This window comes from Megalops cyprinoides, chromosome 2, assembly GCF_013368585.1.
Source record: "Megalops cyprinoides isolate fMegCyp1 chromosome 2, fMegCyp1.pri, whole genome shotgun sequence".
NCBI classification, from domain to species: domain Eukaryota; kingdom Metazoa; phylum Chordata; class Actinopteri; order Elopiformes; family Megalopidae; genus Megalops; species Megalops cyprinoides.
Window position 1 is genome coordinate 17,133,556 of NC_050584.1, and position 19,443 is coordinate 17,152,998.

Below are 19,443 nucleotides of genomic sequence, written 5' to 3' on the forward strand. Positions count from 1 at the left end.
GATAAAAGTGCATTTAAGTGAGTGAAACTGCTGGGATCTAATTTGTCAGTGGTTATTTGGATGATGGAGTGCACTGCAATGGTTTCACCATTTATTTAACCTGTATTTCATAAAAAATATATATTAAAAAACACACTTTACTGGTGTTATCCACTTTAAAAATTTAAATCCAATATTTAATCGCAGCTGCATTTGTTTATATTTATATATAATATATAAACATAACACTGATTTCTAATTACCAGAAGCACCTGTAAAAAAATAAACATAAAATTATGATTCATAATACAATTCTAAATCATGTTCCAAGACAGCAGGGCCCGCTATGTGCTGCAGCATGTCTTTGGCCCCACAGCACAGGTCAGCAGGCATGTCTCAGTTTGTGGTGGAGGTGGGAGGGGCCGAACCACTGCCCTCAGAGTCCAAGGGGTCGAGGCTCTGAGGCCCCGGCGGTACCCTGGTCCCGCTCCGGGGGGCGTCAGTTTGAATTGGGCCGCCCTCCCCGGCCCGGGTCGTGGGTCTCACAGTCTGCGAGGAGAGGGGGAGGTACCCCTGGGCCTGGAATATGTCCTCCTCCTCTTCCTCGCCCCGCGCCCGAGGCGGAGGCAGGTCGCCCTGCAGGCCGGAGGAGGAGGAGCGCAGCAGGAAGTCATGGCGGGTCTCCAGCTCGGTGAAGCCGTTCCCGCTGAAGGCGAGCCCGTCCCCGTCCAGCCCCTCCTCCAGCTGCCGGGCCCACGTGTCCCGCGGGGGACCCCTCTGCTGGCCAGCCGCACCCGGGGGCCTCTCAGGGATGTCATTTTGGGATTCAAGCTTTTTCTCAGCTGGTGAGGGGGTGGGGTCAGGGGTGGGGGTGGGGCTGCTGGGAGTTGCAGAGGCTGGGCGGGGCGGGGTAGCCTCTGGCCACGCCTCCTGGACGGGGGGCCCTGCTCCGCTGGACTCCTCCTGGCCCACGGCTCCCGAGCCCAGCTCTGCCAAGGGATCAAGCTTGTCTGTTTGGTTTAGTTCTTTTAAATTGCTCAGCAGTGCAAACATACTATCTACATCCTTCTGAAAGTTAGTCCAGTCGTCCAGGCTGAGACTGTAGTTGGGCCTGCTGTCGTACAAGCTCTCGTTCACACTGTATAGGTCCTCCAGTCCTTGCCAGTTGACATCCTCTGTGAAGTTGGGCAGCTTAACCCTTCCTTCCGTCCCATACTGGCTGTGAGCTGGGGAGAGAGAGCAATGGACGAACATCACTACATGGTCTGACTGGGACATGAGGACACACAACACAGCATTTTCTGCAGTGGATCAAAGAACATGCAATCATGCTCCCTTCCAAACACATACACACATACACCCCCACCCCTCACCACCCCTATTGTGGGATCAAGACCTGATTAGTGTCCCACACACCATTGCATCACATCCCTTTGTTAGGTATCAAACCCACAAGCTTCTACTGTCTGTTCTGTGGCGATGAGCAGAGCAAACACAAAGATTTCCTGTACACACACCCCAAAAACCCAACGTGGAATAAAAATATGAGGTCACAACATAACCACTATGGCTGTAGACATTTAGCACGCACATTTTCAAAGACTGCTGTTCTATGTGTTATATGCTGTATGCCATTTCATCAAGGTCCTGATAACCAATCAATAACATCAGCACAACGTTTTTCAGAGTGGTTTGAATCTGACTGAATGTCCAGGGATAATACTGGAATCAAATGGTGCCAAAGAAAAGAAAGAGAGAGGAGATGGATATGAAGTGAAAGGCAAACTTGATGCAAATCTGCAAAAAAAGGGAAACATTTAGGAAAGATGGTGACAGAATAGGAGGGGGTCTCCTAAAAGAAGTGCACATAATGGATCTGTGTGCATGTACACTGGCTGACAGCTGTGAATGAGGGAGTCTTCACAGAGAGTAGAGGAATGTAATCCACAGTAGGCCAGGACACATAAAAGAACATAGAGCTTGTAAACGTTCTCTGGAGAGTGCTCAACAACGCAACCACATTCTGACACTTGTAACATACTGCTGCTCCCCTGCATTTCCTGTTCACGATGAGGTGCTGCTGTACGATTCTAGAATGGTCCTGATGTCCACAGAGGAGTAAAGTTATATCCATGCTATCCATTCCAGACTGCATTTCCGTTTTAAATGTTCGGCCATGGGCGGCCATTTCTCATACTAAATGCATATTACCATTAAGAACATCAAGGCAACCGGTTCTCACCAAAGTGAAAGTGTTAAACATGATACATTCAATCGCTTTTATTTAACGCCATGAAAGCATGGCTGCAGAAGCACAAATGAAGACAGTCCTGAGACATTTCACTTAGGTTCATTTAAGTAAGTGCCACTAGTGGCATGGAGGCAGATTACCTCAGGGCTTATTCTGAGCCACGGGAGTGAACTTTGCTTCTCCGGGACTGGGAAATGAACTAACCAGCTTTCCCTCCGTCTGATGTTTACAAATTGGAAAGCGATTGACCTTTAAATACTGCATGCACCACCCACTTCGCTATTTCACAGAGTGATAGAATTAAGCCGCTCGCACTCTTCCCTTAGGGGCCCCTCAACCACACCGAAGCGATCTGCTCAGCACAACACCACCTTGAAATCTTAAGCAGAATGTCCTGAGCTGTCTCGAATATAACAGCACAAAGACTGTGTATGTTAGTGGTATCTGAGGGATAGAGACAGTACATAGTACTAATGTCTTCATGAAGCAGAAATGTGTATGTGATGGTTACCATTTACAGTGGGCAATGTGTGTGCTTCTACTCCAGAGGAAACACAGAATAATGCAGCTGCCTAGAAGCCAGAATTTAACGAAGTAGTTGCAAAAGGGCATCGGCCTAAGAAAAATATGGCCCCCATGTCACACTCACTCTACCATTTTCAGCCAATGAGTATCGCTGTGGCATCCCCACATCATTATTCTGTGTTACCTAATTCCAGTGAAGCAGAGCTCAACAAAAGCTCAAGGTTCATATAGCACCACAATAGGAACATAGGTACAAACAAGATGTGAAAAGAAAGAAAGATATTCAATTAAATGCTTGTCTGGGAAATCTTACCAAACTTTGATTCTATGCAATTTAGGATGCTTTGAACAAGACGGAAGGCACCACAGAAATCCAACTCATTACATTACTTAAAAAAATTCTCGGATTCTGTGTTCCAAAGGAAGACTTCACCAATTTAGCTTTGATGATGTCAAAAGAGATCATGAAGTAGCGCTAGAGAAACTAATGAAATGAATGGAGCCCCAATTATTTACCACAGTGGTAATCTGTGGGCAATCATGCAGAACCACTGTGTCCAGACACACAAATGAGAGTGAATTACTGCATGGACAGAGAGCGAGAGGATGATTCCCACTGGCCAAGAGACTCACAAGGACGAAAGGCTGGGCCTCCTCAACTTTGACCACATTCGATGCTGCTGTTGCCTGGTAAGCAGGTGCCAGAGACAGAAACCAAGAGTGAGTCATTGCAACACAACCTGTCGCTGTGCCTTTTTGAACTCATCATCACCATCTGTAATGATATGACCAAATAAACGGGTAAGATGATATTCTCGATGTACTCTGCCCAGAAATTGCAGACAGGTTCTGAGGTTCCATGATTATTTCACTCTGTCCATGATTAAACCATATTATTTGCCAAATTTTGCTATCAGACTAATGAACAGAATGAACATGTAATGACTACAGCACTACTGGGTAACATACCTGGTACTTTTCACACCAGTTACAACATGCTACTGAAATACCACAGCTGGTGTGAAAAATACATTATATTATATATGATATATGAAAAATGATATGATTATTTATTGAACATGGTCCAGTGACGTGTCATTTTGTTGATGCCTTTACAATGGTCAGTGTGGAAAATGAGGTGCCATGGAATGTTAACATGCTCCTGTCCCTTATCAGCACAATGATCACATGACTGAATGACTCTGGAATGAAATGTGCATTTCATGCATGTGACTGAATGAAGGGAGGACTCCACCTTCCCTTTTGATACATGGCATTTCACCTTTTTATAGAAAATGTAAAATTTGACTCAAATTTCAGTGCTACACTGCAGCCTGCAGCAGTGGCAAAATCACAATATACTGTTCAATCAAAGTCAGTTGAAACCTCTCATATTTTCTGTTGATGTTTTTCTATGACTTTGATATATGTAATTTATCTTTATGTTCATCTGTAAGTTTACCTCAGGCTGGTATTATTCTGAGTTGCCTGCCTCGTTACACTTCTACACTTGTTGATTGGCTGACTATTACAACACTCAAGCCTTTGAGGAAAATGAAGTGTGGTATAAAGTGTCTTCCAAATGCGACCCAAAAATACGCCTGTTAAATTTTCCCTGGAACCAACTGAAAATGCACCGCATCTTTACAGCTTTTACTCCCAAAAGGAAAAAAGAAATCATGGAAAACAAAATGGTGCGTGAAACAAACGAGGTGTCTCTGGGGAGATAAACGACTGCGTTTGTCCTATGTGAGCACTGAGCCCAGGAGCCAGCCGTGTCCTTATGCCGGCAGCCTTCCTGATGACAGATAGAAACGTTTTTTTCCTACGCCAGCAACGGCTGCTTTTTACATTCAGGCCAGGCCTGGACCAGAAGGTTAAATCATTGTTAGAGCAAACCAGCATGCAACCAAACATTTAGCTCGATGCGTGGTGAAATATTAGTGGAAATGAGCTGGCTCATGCAGTTATTTCAAAAGCCACTGAAGGACACAAAAAAAGTATGGATACCTGTGTGGATCATAGCTTCCTCCATCTTTATTTCCTGATTAGGAAAATAAGAGCAATTTTATGTTAATGCTTAAATCAGTGGGGAAAAAATAATTAATTAAAAAAAATGAAGAATAAAACATTCACATTGTAGTTCCTCATGCACAGCTGCTCTTTCCTAAAGAGAAATGCACTTGAGTTAAATTCCATACAGAGAGAGGGATGGAGAGGGAGAGGGAGGAGTACAGAGAGGAGGGTTGGGTTGAACTGGGCTGGGTGGTACAGTACAGTTGATGTGAGTTCCATCTTGACTTCCCCTTTGAAGCAGAATCAACAAGGATTACCGGTATGCCTACATGATTTCCGTGTGAAGTGAGTAAAATTTTAAAGATCTGACGTAAAGAGTGGATGTTAATTCTCTTTTTTTCCCCCACACCAAGTCGATAGGTGCTTTCACATATGCTATAGTGCCACCTCTTGCTCTCCCAAAAAATGGGAGTGTGTGCTCATAACGGCTGCTCTTGAGAGCACTCTAGTTTGTGTGCATCGCAAGAGTGCTGACACAAATTTTCTTTTAGGTTAACGGAAACAGTCCCTTTTTTGCTGCATCTAGCTAGCCAGGGTGTCAGTCTGCTAGCAAACATTAGCCTGTCAGGCTAAACCCTTGCTCAGAATTCCAATTTCTTGACTTCCTGTTATAATTTCAGTTTACTTTGGAGGGCTCCCTAGCGCCACCTGTGGGACAGCGCAGACTGTGCTCACCCACAAAACTGTAGAGTTTTGTAATGCTCCAGAGAGGCATATGTGAAAGCAGCCTATGTCATCTACTGACTTCATATGGCAAACCCTTTTCTACATGTTTTCCCATTTCATTCAAGCCCATAGTAGGTCCCAGTCCTATGATTTAGAAAAAAGCGAAATCATCAAGTAAATATCTCCAAATACTGTCCCAGTATTGTTGCGGATAAAGCTTTGAGCAGAGAGTCGACCAGTTGTGTTGGTAGAGGCTTGGTTCAAATTCACACCACTCCCAGACAGCTTTTCAGACTGAAACATGAGCCAAACCCAGCTTTGCTATTTCGTGAGATGTTTCTGTTGGATACAGAGCCCTGGCATGTTAAACACAGCATATAAACAATGCAAATGGATCCCTTCACACAGGACTGTGCCACTTTCCCACAGTGCTGATGTCGTCATGGCATTCATATTAACGACCGTGGATCGGATGATGTCATTTCTGTGCAGAACTATTGGCCTACAGTGCAATGCAATACAGGCATTTGAAAGTGACAGGAACAATTGTTTTCTTGACAGCTTACCCAACATTAAAAAAACGGCACTGTACATGACTCATTTATGCTTTTCCTGCCAACATACACAGGGGGATTAGCACATGTAGAAAATGGCTGCAATTGAAAAGCAACAGCAGAATGGAGTACAAGAGAACACAATGTTTGAATAATTTCATATAGTGAGAGCCCTCCGCAGAACAAAGTGCTGCCTTTGTTAACCAATCTCTATTTACGCCGAATAGTCAATCAAAGGCTAAAACTACATATAAGGCTATTTGACAGCAATAGTTAACAGAATGTAATGCCTTACAGCACACAACATATGGTGCATTAGTACAGTGCTGGTGTAATATACAAGAGACATGACTTCTATTAATGGCTTGTGGGGATGTGAGAGGACCTGTGTGGTGTTAACAGGAGACAGTGGCCTAGTGCAAAAACTGAAAGCAACAGGTCCGTACAGGTAACAGTGACCCAGGTTACAGGGGACCCGACAATTACCCTTGACTCATGAAAAGCTGAACTCATGCAGCATGCTGCACCAGATGAGACTTTTTGGAAGCTGCCCTTGAAAAAAAAGCTCTTTCAGAAACAACCATGCTTCGTGACTGTCAATGAGACTAGCGCAGGCACGTCTGCCCTCCCCTGCTGGTACATGATGGTCCTTTCTGTTTTTGGTTGCGGTTTACTTTACAGCTCAGCATAAAGGGTTAATAGCTTGATAGAAATGTGGTGCTGTGGTCAGCTCCAATTACCTCAGCTTCCCCCAGACATTGTGTACGGTCATACACAAACAGAGCAAAGTAACAATTACACAAAAAATTAAGTGGTATCAGAGCTGCAGAGTAAAGTGCTACCCCTTTTCAGTAATCATTCCCAGAAGGAGGAAAAAAGGGATATGAAGGAAAATCCATTTCCCACGTGAACATGAAGGCTGGATTAGTGGAGGATTACCGGGGCTTGCAGTTCATTTCTGCCCCGGCTGAGGAGGAGGAGGAGGAGAAGGAGGAGGACGGAGAGAGAGGCGTGGGTATTCGGGCATGTTACCTGTGTCCAGGCCCTTTGGTCGGGGGTTACACTGCCTGTGTCCCTGGCAGCTGCGCATCTCCATTAGCTGCGCATGCAGCTGATTCAGGACCTCCCTCTCCACTGAGTAGACTGCATTCGTCAGCTGGGCAAAACAGTTCAAACCACAGCCGGGTTAGTCAGAGTGCGTTGCTGGCTCAGCTGACTGATCTCAGTTCAGGTTAACGGAGACGACCTGGGGCCGCCTGGGAAAAAGGCTTCTCACCTGATAAGGGTCGCTGTTCAGGTCGAAGTACTCCAGGAAGCCGGTGGCGAACTCACAGAATAGGGTATTGTGGGTCTCGTTGATTGTTCGTAAACACCAGTACGTGTTGTTGTTGGAGCTGGTGCAGGCACAGAATCCTCCAACTGAAAGGGGAGGGAGAGCGTTAGTGCACGTAACTGACACAGTCATTTAGGGCTCAAGGTTCTTTCACATCTTCTCCCGCCATGTATTTCAGTAGTGGCACACACTCTTTACTTCTACTTCTGTTACATTTGTGTTAATTGGGGGAAAATCAGTCCGCAGAACATGTACGTGAGTGTGATCAGGGTGCTACCAAGCATGAATGTACGCGACGTGTTAACACAAATGACTGTGAGTGTGAGGTGTGACAGAAAGCGTGCAACTGAACAGTGTTATGTATGTTCCTGGTAGGGTGCAGTCAGCAGTAATTGCATTAACAGGTGTGAATTTGAGCAGAGTTATAAAATGTGCATGTGTGAAGTACTGTTACACACAGGTCCAGTAGGGGTGCAGTATTGACAGGTATGAGTTTGAGCAATGTTATATAATGGGCATGTCAGGTAGGGGGCAACCTGTCAGCAGTAATTATGTATTACCTAATAATTGTGTGAGTGCAATTGTACGCACTTCCAGTAGGGGGCAGTCTCTGAGCAGTAATTGCTGTGTGTTAATAGCAGTGTTATAAAATGTGCATATGTGAGCAGTATGCTACATACGGTTCCAGAAGGGGGCAGTCTGCCAGTGGTCATTGTTGTGCGTGAAGCAGGTCAGACCGGGCAGGCTGCAATCGTCCCCCTTCTTCTGCCTCTTCTTCAGCTTCCTCTCCTTCTTCTTCCTGCGGATCTCGTTGAAGAGCTGCGCCTTCCCGTCCACTTCCTGCACCGCCTCCCTGATGGACAGAGGGAAAGGACCAATCAAAAAACAGGCTCGCGAAGCTCATTAAAGCCCGCCCGCGTCCGTTAGTAATGAGTGTTAAGAGTCTCTGATGTAATATCACAGTCAGAACCAGTTTGGGTTATTATGTCAGTAAACAATGAGAAAACACTATCATAAACATTTTTTGTGAAAATGAAGTGTTAATTTAATTTGCATCAGAGAGCGCAAGACATTCATCCGCTCTATCCATTCCTTAACTTTCACAGTCCCCATCTTCTGCAGCACCAACAAGGAGCCTAAGGCTGTGTCCGATTTGAGTCCTAATCAGCCCCTGATGTGTCCATCTGGTCTATCTTTTGCTTTATAAAGTCCCAATGTGAGTCCACTCATCACACCCTGTGTTAAAGGATTGGGGTTTCCACTGTTCGTCTCCATTTTGCATCATCAGATGGTTCCCATGCTAACGCCGAAGATGACTTCCAGATCGCTCCTCGTCCGAGCGCGCCTGGCTTCGACACCCCTGCTCCCCCCAATCGCTTGTTTGGCACCTCCAGGCGTGGTGCCACTCGGCCGCACACTGACAGCTTCTGGAGAAAATCTCTTTCGGAATCCCAGCTGGCGCCGCAAAGTCACGGAACCACCGGGGGATTTCTCACACGAGCCGTCCTGGCCGTCTGTCTGTCCCGAGTCACGCACACTCCGACACGCAGAACCGCCACTTCCAGCACAATCAGTTACCCCAATGTTCAACTTGCACATATGCTGCATAGGCAAATATACCCAACAATAATTTGTAAATCTTCACTTAATGCAGACTCAGTATTAATGAAAAAGGCTCAGTCCTTCGGGGTATTTGATTAGAGCTACATTAGGGCACACAGCTATCTAAGGTTACGCTGTTAACACACTGTGTTAGTGGACTCACTACAGACACAGACAAGGCGGTGCACACAGATAATGCTCCTACTCACTTAAAGGGGTGCAGATGGTCATTCTTGTTCTTCAACCTCTCAGCTTTGTTTCTCTGCCCTTTCATTTTGCTAAAGTAGCTGGTTTTTAATAAAGAGAAAAACAATAGCAAATTCATGCCTCCTTTCTCAGAGATCGCAGTATCACACCTGCGTCTAAAAGATCCATCTTCAGAGAGAAATAATGCAAGCAGATCACTGCAACACACCGGCGATACATCACATATGATGGTAACATTTGAATTCTGGGTAAGACATCAGCAGATATGGCCATAGATCATACCCCAACTAACTACAGAACTACTACTTAAAAGAGAGCTAGACCAAAATGGCCACAAACTAAATCAATGACTTCTTAGATGTTCTCCAAGTAAATAGTAACCAGGCCTTGATGCAACAGTAATTCTCTGCATAAAGATAGCAACTGGACAAAGAAAAGCAAGAACACATTTCATGTTCAACTTTTCAAACAACGAACAAATCTGTTTCTCCAGCACAATCGCAGCGAAGCTCCCAGCATGCCCAATCATTCGGAACCAAGAGAAATTCCTCCTGCTCAGCACTGCCACCACACCTGCCGCTCCCTCCGAATGCCCTGCCTCCTGCAAAGGGTCATTATCTCACAGGCGAGATCAGATAAAATGCCCTAATTGTGACTGTACAGCTGGTGGGTGTTGTTTAACCAGAGCGTACGCTGACTCAACAAGATCAAAGGTCTGAAAAGAAAGTAAGCTCTGGTAGCGAAGTGACCTCCCTGGTGAGGCTCTGAGGCGGCAGTGTGAGCGCAGACTGAGGCTGAGAACTGATGCAGTGTCTGACTCTGATAAACCAAAGTCCCGGGGCTGCGAGCCACTGTCAGTAACTGTGGGCAGAACACACTGGCAGCCTTCCCAGAAGCCCCCCACTCTAGCGGAGTCCTTTCAGAGAAAAGCTGTCCTTGAGGGCAGAGCCACGGCGCTGGCTATACATCAGGCCGCTTTGACGTGGCCACTCTCTAAAGCGTTCTGACGCGATCGGATTGGCCACGGAGGACCTCTGCTCAGAGCCAGAGAAAGAGGAACAGTCTCTACCGGCGGCACATCGATCAGCTTCGGACATGCTGGAAGCCAGAGAGCACCAGGTCAACTTAAAGAGCAAAGCCGAAGCAAGAAAACCCAGGCGGCAAACCTGGTCCTTCGCAGTTAACAATGGTGTACTTTTAGCATTTTATTTCACAACTACTGTTAATCATATTTATACCTACTTCAAAAATGAGCAGCTAAGATAAATACTAATAAAGCTAATACATACTACCATTTCACTTTATATGCATTACTTTTTAACTTTGTGTGGCACCATGTTTTAGAGTGAGGGATGTATGTTGTTTGATGGTGAAGCGACTGGTGGAGTGTCTGGTGAGACCTATGGCACAGGAGCAGCGTTTCAGCAGGTCATTCAGAGGATAGGTGCTGTAGCAGGGAGCAGCTGGGGAGAACTGCGGACAGGAAGGGCTCTCTCTGAGGAACGTACCTCCTCTTTCCGCAGTCGCACTCGTCGGGCCTCCTCCGCTTCAGGTGTCCCCGTACCTCCCTCAGGTTCTTGATTTTGTCCTGAAGCGCTTCGATCTGCGGGCGCGTACACAGGACAGGTCAGGGGTTGCTGTGACACTGTGCGGCTGACGGGCGTGACATGAGTGACAGGCGTGACGGGCATGATGTGAGTGACGGGGCGCGCGCTCACCTCCTGGTCCACGTAGCTCTTGTGGTCCTTCCAGGCCCGGGAGGACTGATAGATCTCCCTCTCGCAGTGTACGGTGTCGTTCATCAGGATGTAGCACCTGGCAAAGCAGAGGTGTGGACTGGGTGAGACTAACGGTGCTCACACAAAACACAAAACTAAGGGACACTATTCTTTAGAATATGGGCCCCTGGACCAAAGCATGTCAGATGCAGACCGGCGTGTTCATCGGTGGTGGACACAGTGGGCGGCGCTTACTTGTGCGTGACTTTGACCGAGTTGGGGTAGCCCACTGCGTTGGTGTCGTCAGCCAGCATCTCCTCGGAGGCGTCGTCTGACTCCAGGAGGAAGTCCGTCTCCTCGCCATCCTCCTCCTCCTGCTCGTAGTGCCGCTTGCTGATGTTCCGTGGGCGGAGCGCAGAGTCCTCCCCTTCCTGCAGGTCGATGTCATAGATCTGCCCCTCGAACTCCACCGACAACGACCGGGACGCCCGGGTGTGCACAAACCGGGGCCTGTAACCTAAGACACAGGAGAGGATGTTACTAACAATCTCATGCTCTCTGGAAATAGAAGTTACATAAAATTTGAAAAATTATCAGATTGTAAGTCATGACACGAAGATGTAATTTATATTTACGCCACAAGATGTCGCTCTCACATTCCATACTGCAGTACTATTGCTGCACCATATGGACTACATACCAGAAATAAATTCACCTTGTTTTCAGATCATTTGAGTCAACCTTACAGTTATTAATTCAACATTTTAGTCATTTAAGTCAATGAGGTTGTGAACAACATAGGTGTCACTTGTTAAGTTTGATCTTTACATTCATAGATATTCTTCAGTGTAGTAATTCATCTTTCCTCCTAACTGAGGACTTTTTAATTCCATTAAAAATGAATTTAAAGACATTTTATTGGGTACCAAGCATACATTACTAGAACAGGGTGAACACTGAATTCTACCAAATTAAAGTCTGACTTTAGAACAAGTCAACATGTGTTTGACTGTGTCCATGCGAGGTGTATACTTGTATTAGGAGAACCAGAGTTTACCGTCACTAGCCAAAGTAAATTATATGTGCCAGAGCCTACTCTGCGTAAACCATTCCCAGACCCTTCTGTTTCTATCCGGATGCGCAATGCATCATTCTCTCTGAAAAGCTCACTCCTGACCACTTTATAAATCACGGGTCACACTTTCGCAAAAACAGTGACTAATGTTGTTTTACGTGGCGGAAAATCCACAGCATGTTTCTGGAAAGAGAGGAAAAACAGCCGCCGTCCCAGAAGCCAGGGACAAGCCGCTTTAACAAGGCGCGCTCAATGCCTCCAAATAACAAGCTCTCTACCCACGCCCCGAGGCTCGAACCCGCGGCCCCCGGGCCTGAGGCCACTCACGCTGGGTGGGTGACTGGGGGAGGTGTCTGTGGCCTCGCCGGTCCCCTCTGCTGGCCCTGTGCTGGCTGTCCCCGCAGTCACAGCCCTTCTCCCGGCTGTCGTAGCTCCGGGAGCGCAGGCTTCTCGTCTTCTTCCTCGTGCCCTCCTTCACGCCCCCCTTGCACTTCTGGATGCGCCACTTGCCGGTGATCTCCTCCACGCAGTGCCATTTCTGCCAGGGTTAAAACGCTCAGATGAGCAACGCTGACATCACAGTTACAGCACTTAGCGGCCCACACAAAGTGCCACTCTTGCCAATCAAGTTAGCGTGAGAGTCACTGGCATTTCCCCGAACTATCCCCCAGGATATTGTTTGAGACGTCTTGCGGTCTTTTGTCACAGACAGCTGCAGGCACATCAAGAGAGCTGAGAGGACCTGTTGCTTCCAGGGCTGAGAAAATAACCTACTTGATGTAAATAGCAACCAGCTCCTGTCTACCAAAAACATAAAAGAAAACCCGTCAAAACGCTAAAGCCGCTACAAAAGGCAAACAAAAATCGATGCTGCATCAATCCCCTCATTTGGAGAGTCGTTTGGAAGACAGAGGGTGGCTTTCGCCGACCGCATTTCAGACGTTTGCTCACAACTGTGGGAAACCGTATCCAAACAATGGCCACGGCGCGCTGATCGAATTTCCTGTGAAGCGCTCCCATGCTGACAGGCAGCTTATGTGTCTGACTGTAATGTTATATCTGCGCACGGGCCGGGAGACAGACGCAGACAGCGACCGGCAGCGGGGGGAGCCTGTTCGCACGGCACGGAGCCGCCCACCGTCCCGCGGGCGCCCGGTGACGTGGAAAGCGTGGCTTTCGGTGGCCTCCGTTTGCTCAGCCACGGACGAGCAAGTCAGCGTGGCCGGCCCACCCGAGCAAAGCTGCCCGACGCTCCTCCCTTTGCTTGGCCCTTAGCGGGCGTTTCCACCATGTTCCCACCGGCTGGCGAGGTCGGCCCCGGGAGGCTGCGGGACGTGCGGACAGGGGAGAGCGAGCCGGCACGCGCCGGGACTCGCTCTGGGAATCGCAGGCGGGAACAGCCGCTGCTCTCTGCCAGCTTGACCCACACACAGCTTCCATTCACTTTATGCCAATGATACCAAATATTAGTGAGCAATGAAACACTGCAGTCAGACCCGAGGTTGAGATTGCCCTCGCATAAAGGGTGGCAGTGTAGCATAGTGGTTAAGGAGCAGGACTCGTAGCCGAAAGGTTGCCGGTTCGATCCCCGCTGGGACACTGCTGCTGTACCTTTGGGCAAGGTACTTAACCCACAATTGCCTCAGTAAATATCCAGCTGTATAAATGGATAACATGGTAAAGAACTGTAACCTATGTAAGTCGCTTTGGACAAAAGCGTCTGCCAAATGAATAAATGTAAATAAAGCTGCCTCATCCTCCGAAACAGATCGTAACATGAAAACAAGAGCATATTAAGAACACATATCTTTATCCGTTGTGGTTTTCATTATTGAGGGGAAGAGCCAAGAACCTCTTAACTGCACATTACACGTGGTGTATATTAGTAGGGAATACAGGGCTACACAGAACTGGGCTAAAATTTGAAGATGCCATATCGGACATTACGGGGAAAAGCCTTGAGATTATCCTGGCTATAAATATAAAAAGTTGATGTTTTTATGTCTTTTGTGTTAGACTAAGCAGCTTCTCTGAATTGTGACCATTGTCAGGAGCAGACCTTCAGTGTCACAGTCCTATCTGGAATGATACTTGCAGGATTTGTGTGTTGTCGTGCTGTGGCCCCCAGCTGCTAACCGCTTAGCAGTATTTCCAGCCATTTTTCTCTCTCAAGGCAGCGTGTCATGGCCAGTCTCTGGGAGGCACTATTAAGTCAAGTCAGATTTATTAGAAACAATGGGCAAGGGCCTGTGGCATCCCAGAACTATAATGTACTGCAGGCAGGCACACGCTGTCACACATGCAGAAAAGCAAGCTCTCCCCCACACACTTACAGTCTCTCTTTTTACCTCTCTCTCCCTCTCTCTCTCTCACACACACATACACTCACAGACACACACACGCACACAAGCAAGCACAAGCTCTTCCCAACACACAGCTTCTCTGTCTCTCTCACACACACACACACACACACACACACGCACACGCACACGCACGCACACACACACACACAAAATCATGCCCCCCATCCCCCCAATACACACACATACACACACACACACATAAGCAAGCACAAGCTCTTCCCCACACACAGTTTCTCTCTCTCTCTCTCTCTCTCTCTCTCTCTCTCTCTCTCTCTCTCTCTCTCTCTCTCTCTCTCTCTCTCTCTCTCTCTCTCTCACTCACACACACACACACACACACACACACACACACAGGCCTAACAGGTTCTTTGGCTGTCTTTAATTAATGGCCATATTAAGCTTTACATGCAAACACTTACTTGGTCATAAAAAGGGGGTCTGTTTTATATTAGAATTGCCTCAGAAATCCTGTCTGCATTTTAATGCTACCTGAAATTGTGACAATTTGTAATTTTTTTTTAGCCCCGTCTGATTCGCTGCCATACCACTTTAGTTTTACTGCGGCAGGATCACCAGGCTCTCCTAACGGGCGCCCGATAAAAGCGAACTCCAAGGAAATGGCTCCTTTATAACCGTCCAGACGTGCTGCCATTCACTATTCAATCTCCATTACAGCAGGCTCCCTTTTGCAGAGAAACGGCCCGGCGGCACCTCTGTGGCCAAGGCCTAAGCTTTCGCTATCAGGCTTGGGGTTGAAAGCGGTCCAGGACCGACTCCCGGCCCCTGCGGAGGGGGTAATGGGTCCATAATAACACAGTCTCCGGGATGTTTACCTGTCCTGGCTGCTGGCAGGGGGTCTGGAACTCAGCCTGCTGGCACACCTCCTTCACCTTCTTGTACTTGGGCAGGCTGTTGGTGTGCTGGGTGCTGAGGCTGCCCCCAGTGTCCTCCTTCTTACGCAGGATTTTGCTGCAACACAAGAAGGGCCCGGTGAGGCGTGCCGGACCGGAGGGGGGACCAGCGTGCAGCGCGGAAGGGAGAGGAGAGGCGCAGCGGGGAGGGGGCCGGCGGTTACGCTGCAGCTTTGGGTGCCAGGAAAGCCCGGGCAGCGGGCCCAGGTCAGCCTCGCTCGCACTCACTGTGCCGCGCGGGCCAAGTCATTTGACCTCCTCCTGGCACGGTACTCAGCCACAGCTCCTCGCCGGCCCGCCAATGCTTACTGCGTTCTCAGGAGACAAAAAAATAACAGCTACGGCGACAAAAAAAAAAACTGTCCCCTCTGGGGCTAGGATTCAATTTTTTTTCCTCCTTTTTTAAAGCAGCAGCGACAATGTCATGAGCTTTCTTTGGCTGTGACGATCCAGACCAGGTCAATTTCTTTTAAGTTGTGAGGACTCTTAGAGAAAATAACAGGTAATGTGATTATTTCTAACTGTATTTTTCTTTTTACCGCACTAAATGTGTTGTGTTTGATACATTCCCGAACAGGAGTCTGACCACACACCAGCTGCCCCGCCGCCATTGCTACTTTACTAAGAAACAAACTGGCGAGGAATACTAATCTCACCACCCATAAAATGGAATCATTGTGACGGGAATCACGTTCATAAACATGTCGGATTAATGAAGCTTTGGATTAAACGCCAAAAGCCCCGGGTCACGCGGCTTCGTTTTTTTTATTTTGCAGAGCCACACCTTTCCTTCAGAGGACCACTAGGGGGAGCCGATCTCTGGCGGGGGAGCCGATCTCTGGCAGGGCCGCCTCAGCCTCCATTCTCTCACGGAAAGGGCCCTGTGTGAAACGCTGGCGGAAACGTATCGGGACGTCTCCCCGGAGAACCTAATGACAGGACGAGGCTGGCGTGGGAGCAGGCGAGGGTGAGCCACCCCCCCAAACCCACCCCCCCTCTCCCCCCCCGTTACACGATCCGTGATTTCACACACCGTCGGCCCCGGTGACAGGGAGAATGTTTCGCTCCTGGGGACGGGCGGCGATCCCAGGCCCCGGCTGCCACGCAGAGAGATTGATGGGATTACGCTGCCCGGAGCGGCGCGTTTCCAGCAAAGCGCCTGCGGCATTAAGAAAGCTTAGCGTGTTAAGCGATACAAAAAGGGCTGTGAAAAAAAGGGAAGAAAAAAAACCCGTATCGCGCTCTCCGATACACTTTCCGCTGCGACTCCCTTTTTAGCGGCAGCCCCGGAGCTGCTTGAGTTTGAGTGCGTACGTGAAGGGCTAATATTCCTGAGAAATATGCAGGTACACCTCATATCTCGGGCCGCATTCCTGCTCTGACACCCCGTGAGACCTCCTGTGTGTGTATCGAGTGAGACTTCCTGTCATTCCTCAGGTAACATCATACCCCGACGCTGGGAGACCTTGTTTATCTTGCGCGCGTCTAGCTCCGGAGCGGTAGTGTAATGTATCCGGCCGTCCCGGGGACCGAGGACAGTGGGCCAAGTTAAGTTTAGGGCTGGGGTGTTGGGAGGCGTGTTGGCAGCGAATGTCACGCTTCAGACAGAGGTATGCTTTTCAGCTGACAAAGGGAAATGGATGCCCTGGAACGCCAGGTCGGGGAGTCGACTGCCCCCCCCAATCCATCAAATGAAATGTCACAGCATGCTGTAAACTTTAGATAGCTTTACACGCTGACCAAACGCATTCGCATAAAAATACTCCAAACCATTCTGTCCTGCTCTCCATACCAATCTGGTTTGGAACAGTCTCTCCTCTTGCAATATAAGCAGAAAAAAAGCGTCCCAAATGACGGGGAGGCCATGCAATGCCTCAGATACCTAGATCCCAGCGAAATGTAAAATTCGTGTCATACATTTCCTCAGCGCTGCTGTGACTCTATGATAAAAAACAGGAGTGAAAACATCGCTCTTACCCTCTTTCCACCAGGAATGTGTCTCTCCAGACTCTGGCTTTCCGGTTCGGTTTGAACCTGAAACGCAATGAAATGCAACCATTATGGAATACTTACGTCACAGAATCGCAATGAGCTTGTTGGTTTAACATCTAGCCTGCATTATGCAACCCACCTGAGGTGCCCAATGGTTTTGTGCACTCTGATAAGGAACTTTGCCACCATCATACAAATACACAAATAAATGTATACAAGACACTCCAATCAATCCAACTATTGTTAACTACTTGTTGGCCAAATAAAGTGGGACAAAAGTAAGTCCTGATATGGTCACTGACCTGTTCCCCGTCCTTTCCTGCTCCAGCAGCTTCAGGATGGACTTGCCGTCCATGTCGGGGGGTGTGTCAAGTCCTGCGATGTCCAGGATGGTGGGGGCCAGGTCGATATTCAGCACCAGATGAGTATTTCTGCACATGCCCAAAAAATCAACATCAATGGATGTCCCCTCTGATGTACCATGAAAACCTACTCTGGCATCATTTAGTCGTCTGAAATCAATCTGTCTCTACACTGTGCCTTTAGACACAGATCCAAAGCCTACTCCAAAATGAGGGATTTGATCATTTCAAATCAATTTGACCCTTCAGACATATCACCAAAACCTGCTGTGGCATTATGCATTTAATAATTTTAAATAACACTTTCTTCCACATAGGATGGCCTTCTTTCCCATGTAGATCTACAAGCAACAAGTTGAGGAGATCAAACGGCGGAGGGGGTCTTACACTGTTCCTGGTTCCACGTTGGGTCCCCGGACGAAGAAGGGCACCCTGATGTCAAAGTCGTACGGCATGGACTTCCCCTTCACCAGGCCAAACTGGCCAATGTGGTAGCCGTGGTCCGCCGTGTAAATGATGTAGGTGTTGTCCAGCTCCCCGGTCTCCAGCAGGGTCTCGTATATCTGCGCGCACAGGAAGCAACACACGTCCGCATGAGGACGCCGACAGCGATACCAGTGTGGGTGGCACACAGGTGCGCCGCAGACCATGCCGCTTGCACATGAAAAAGCGGACAGGGAACCCAGGGTGGTGGAGGCCATCTCTTGCGAGAGCCACTTACCCTCTGCACAGAGTCGTCCACGGACATGAGGGTCTGCAGCCTCTTGCGGTGCAGGAAGTTGGTGAACTCCATGTGTATGGGCTTCATCGGGCCCGTGTACTGCATGATCCAGTGCTTGTCCATGTTGGGCGCGTAGTTGTAGCTGGGTGTTCTGGGGAACAGAAAGCACAGCGCTCTTTCCGTTACCGGCCGTCTCGGGCGGCAGACAACACAATGCTTCTGTTCTGACCGGGCTGCGACAGCCAGCGAAAAACAGTGTGAGGACTGTGAGGATTTTGGCAGCCCCAGTTTTACACATTTCACACCCAAGGGCTGCTGTGCATTTATCTGCTCTCCTGACGGGTTTGACAAGCATCCCGAGGAGGCCAGGCGACCTTTGTTTGTACAGGGAAATGCATTAATTCTCCCCGGTAGGTGTTTACCCAGAGCTCTCTGTCCACCTCTCTTCACAAGAAGCTGAGGTTCTTGGGCACTTGGCGAGGAGAAACCATTTGAGGGTTGGCACATGGTTAAGAAAATAATAGCTCCCTGACCAGCCACCCCAAAATAAACACTACTCCTGGACGCAAGTGTAATACGTGCAGTGCATTTGGAGTGGGGAAATTAAGGCTCGGGTACATTAAATGGATTGATCTTGTTTTTCTGGAACGAGGACTACGGGCAATTCACCTGTCTCCTGTCGGCCGAGGCCTTCGGCGAGCTTTAGGCCTCCTCTCTGTTTCCCCACCAGAGCTGCCTCTGGCAGCTTATCCAGCCAGGCCATTAATGAATTTCGAGCACAGAGGCCATCTATTCTGATCAAGCGGGTGGCTTCTGCCCTCTCCTCCTCCTGCTCCTTTTGTCTGCTGGCTGAACTTTTCACCCAGCCAGTCAGGCAGTCTAATACGCCCCACAATGGAACCTGTCTCTCTGCTCCGTGGCACTGAGGTATGGGCCAGGGCACAAAGCTGCCAGGAATGCGAGGTCAGACAAATAAATCAATCAATATTAGGGAGGGGCTGCACCTGACACCGTCACACACGGGTCGAGGCCAGCGCCTCGGGCCCCGAGATTCCCTCCCAAACCCCGTCCGCCTGTCCCTCGCGCTGCCGAACAATGAGGGGGGGGG

General features: G+C 48.5%; 1 protein-coding gene across 2 annotated transcripts in view; it reads right to left on the minus strand.

Moving 5' to 3' along the window:
• Positions 1-1,094: 1,094 nt before the first annotated feature.
• sulf1 (sulfatase 1) overlaps positions 1,095-19,443 on the minus strand; it is a 46,164-nt gene continuing 27,815 nt past the window's right edge. The window contains exons 6-20 of one of the 2 annotated variants that reach the window (XM_036521071.1): positions 18,336-18,486; positions 18,002-18,177; positions 17,555-17,683; positions 17,238-17,294; positions 15,183-15,318; positions 12,314-12,524; positions 11,167-11,428; positions 10,912-11,008; positions 10,702-10,796; positions 9,196-9,273; positions 8,065-8,237; positions 7,328-7,470; positions 7,084-7,207; positions 4,766-4,799; positions 1,095-1,205 (exon numbers count right to left, since the gene is read on the minus strand). In XM_036521071.1, the coding sequence (XP_036376964.1) occupies positions 1,172-1,205; positions 4,766-4,799; positions 7,084-7,207; positions 7,328-7,470; positions 8,065-8,237; positions 9,196-9,273; positions 10,702-10,796; positions 10,912-11,008; positions 11,167-11,428; positions 12,314-12,524; positions 15,183-15,318; positions 17,238-17,294; positions 17,555-17,683; positions 18,002-18,177; positions 18,336-18,486 (1,900 nt within the window). In that variant the 3' untranslated portion in view covers positions 1,095-1,171. The remainder of the gene's footprint in view (positions 1,206-4,765; positions 4,800-7,083; positions 7,208-7,327; positions 7,471-8,064; positions 8,238-9,195; positions 9,274-10,701; positions 10,797-10,911; positions 11,009-11,166; positions 11,429-12,313; positions 12,525-15,182; positions 15,319-17,237; positions 17,295-17,554; positions 17,684-18,001; positions 18,178-18,335; positions 18,487-19,443) is intronic. The other variant, XM_036521073.1, reaches the window with a different exon arrangement.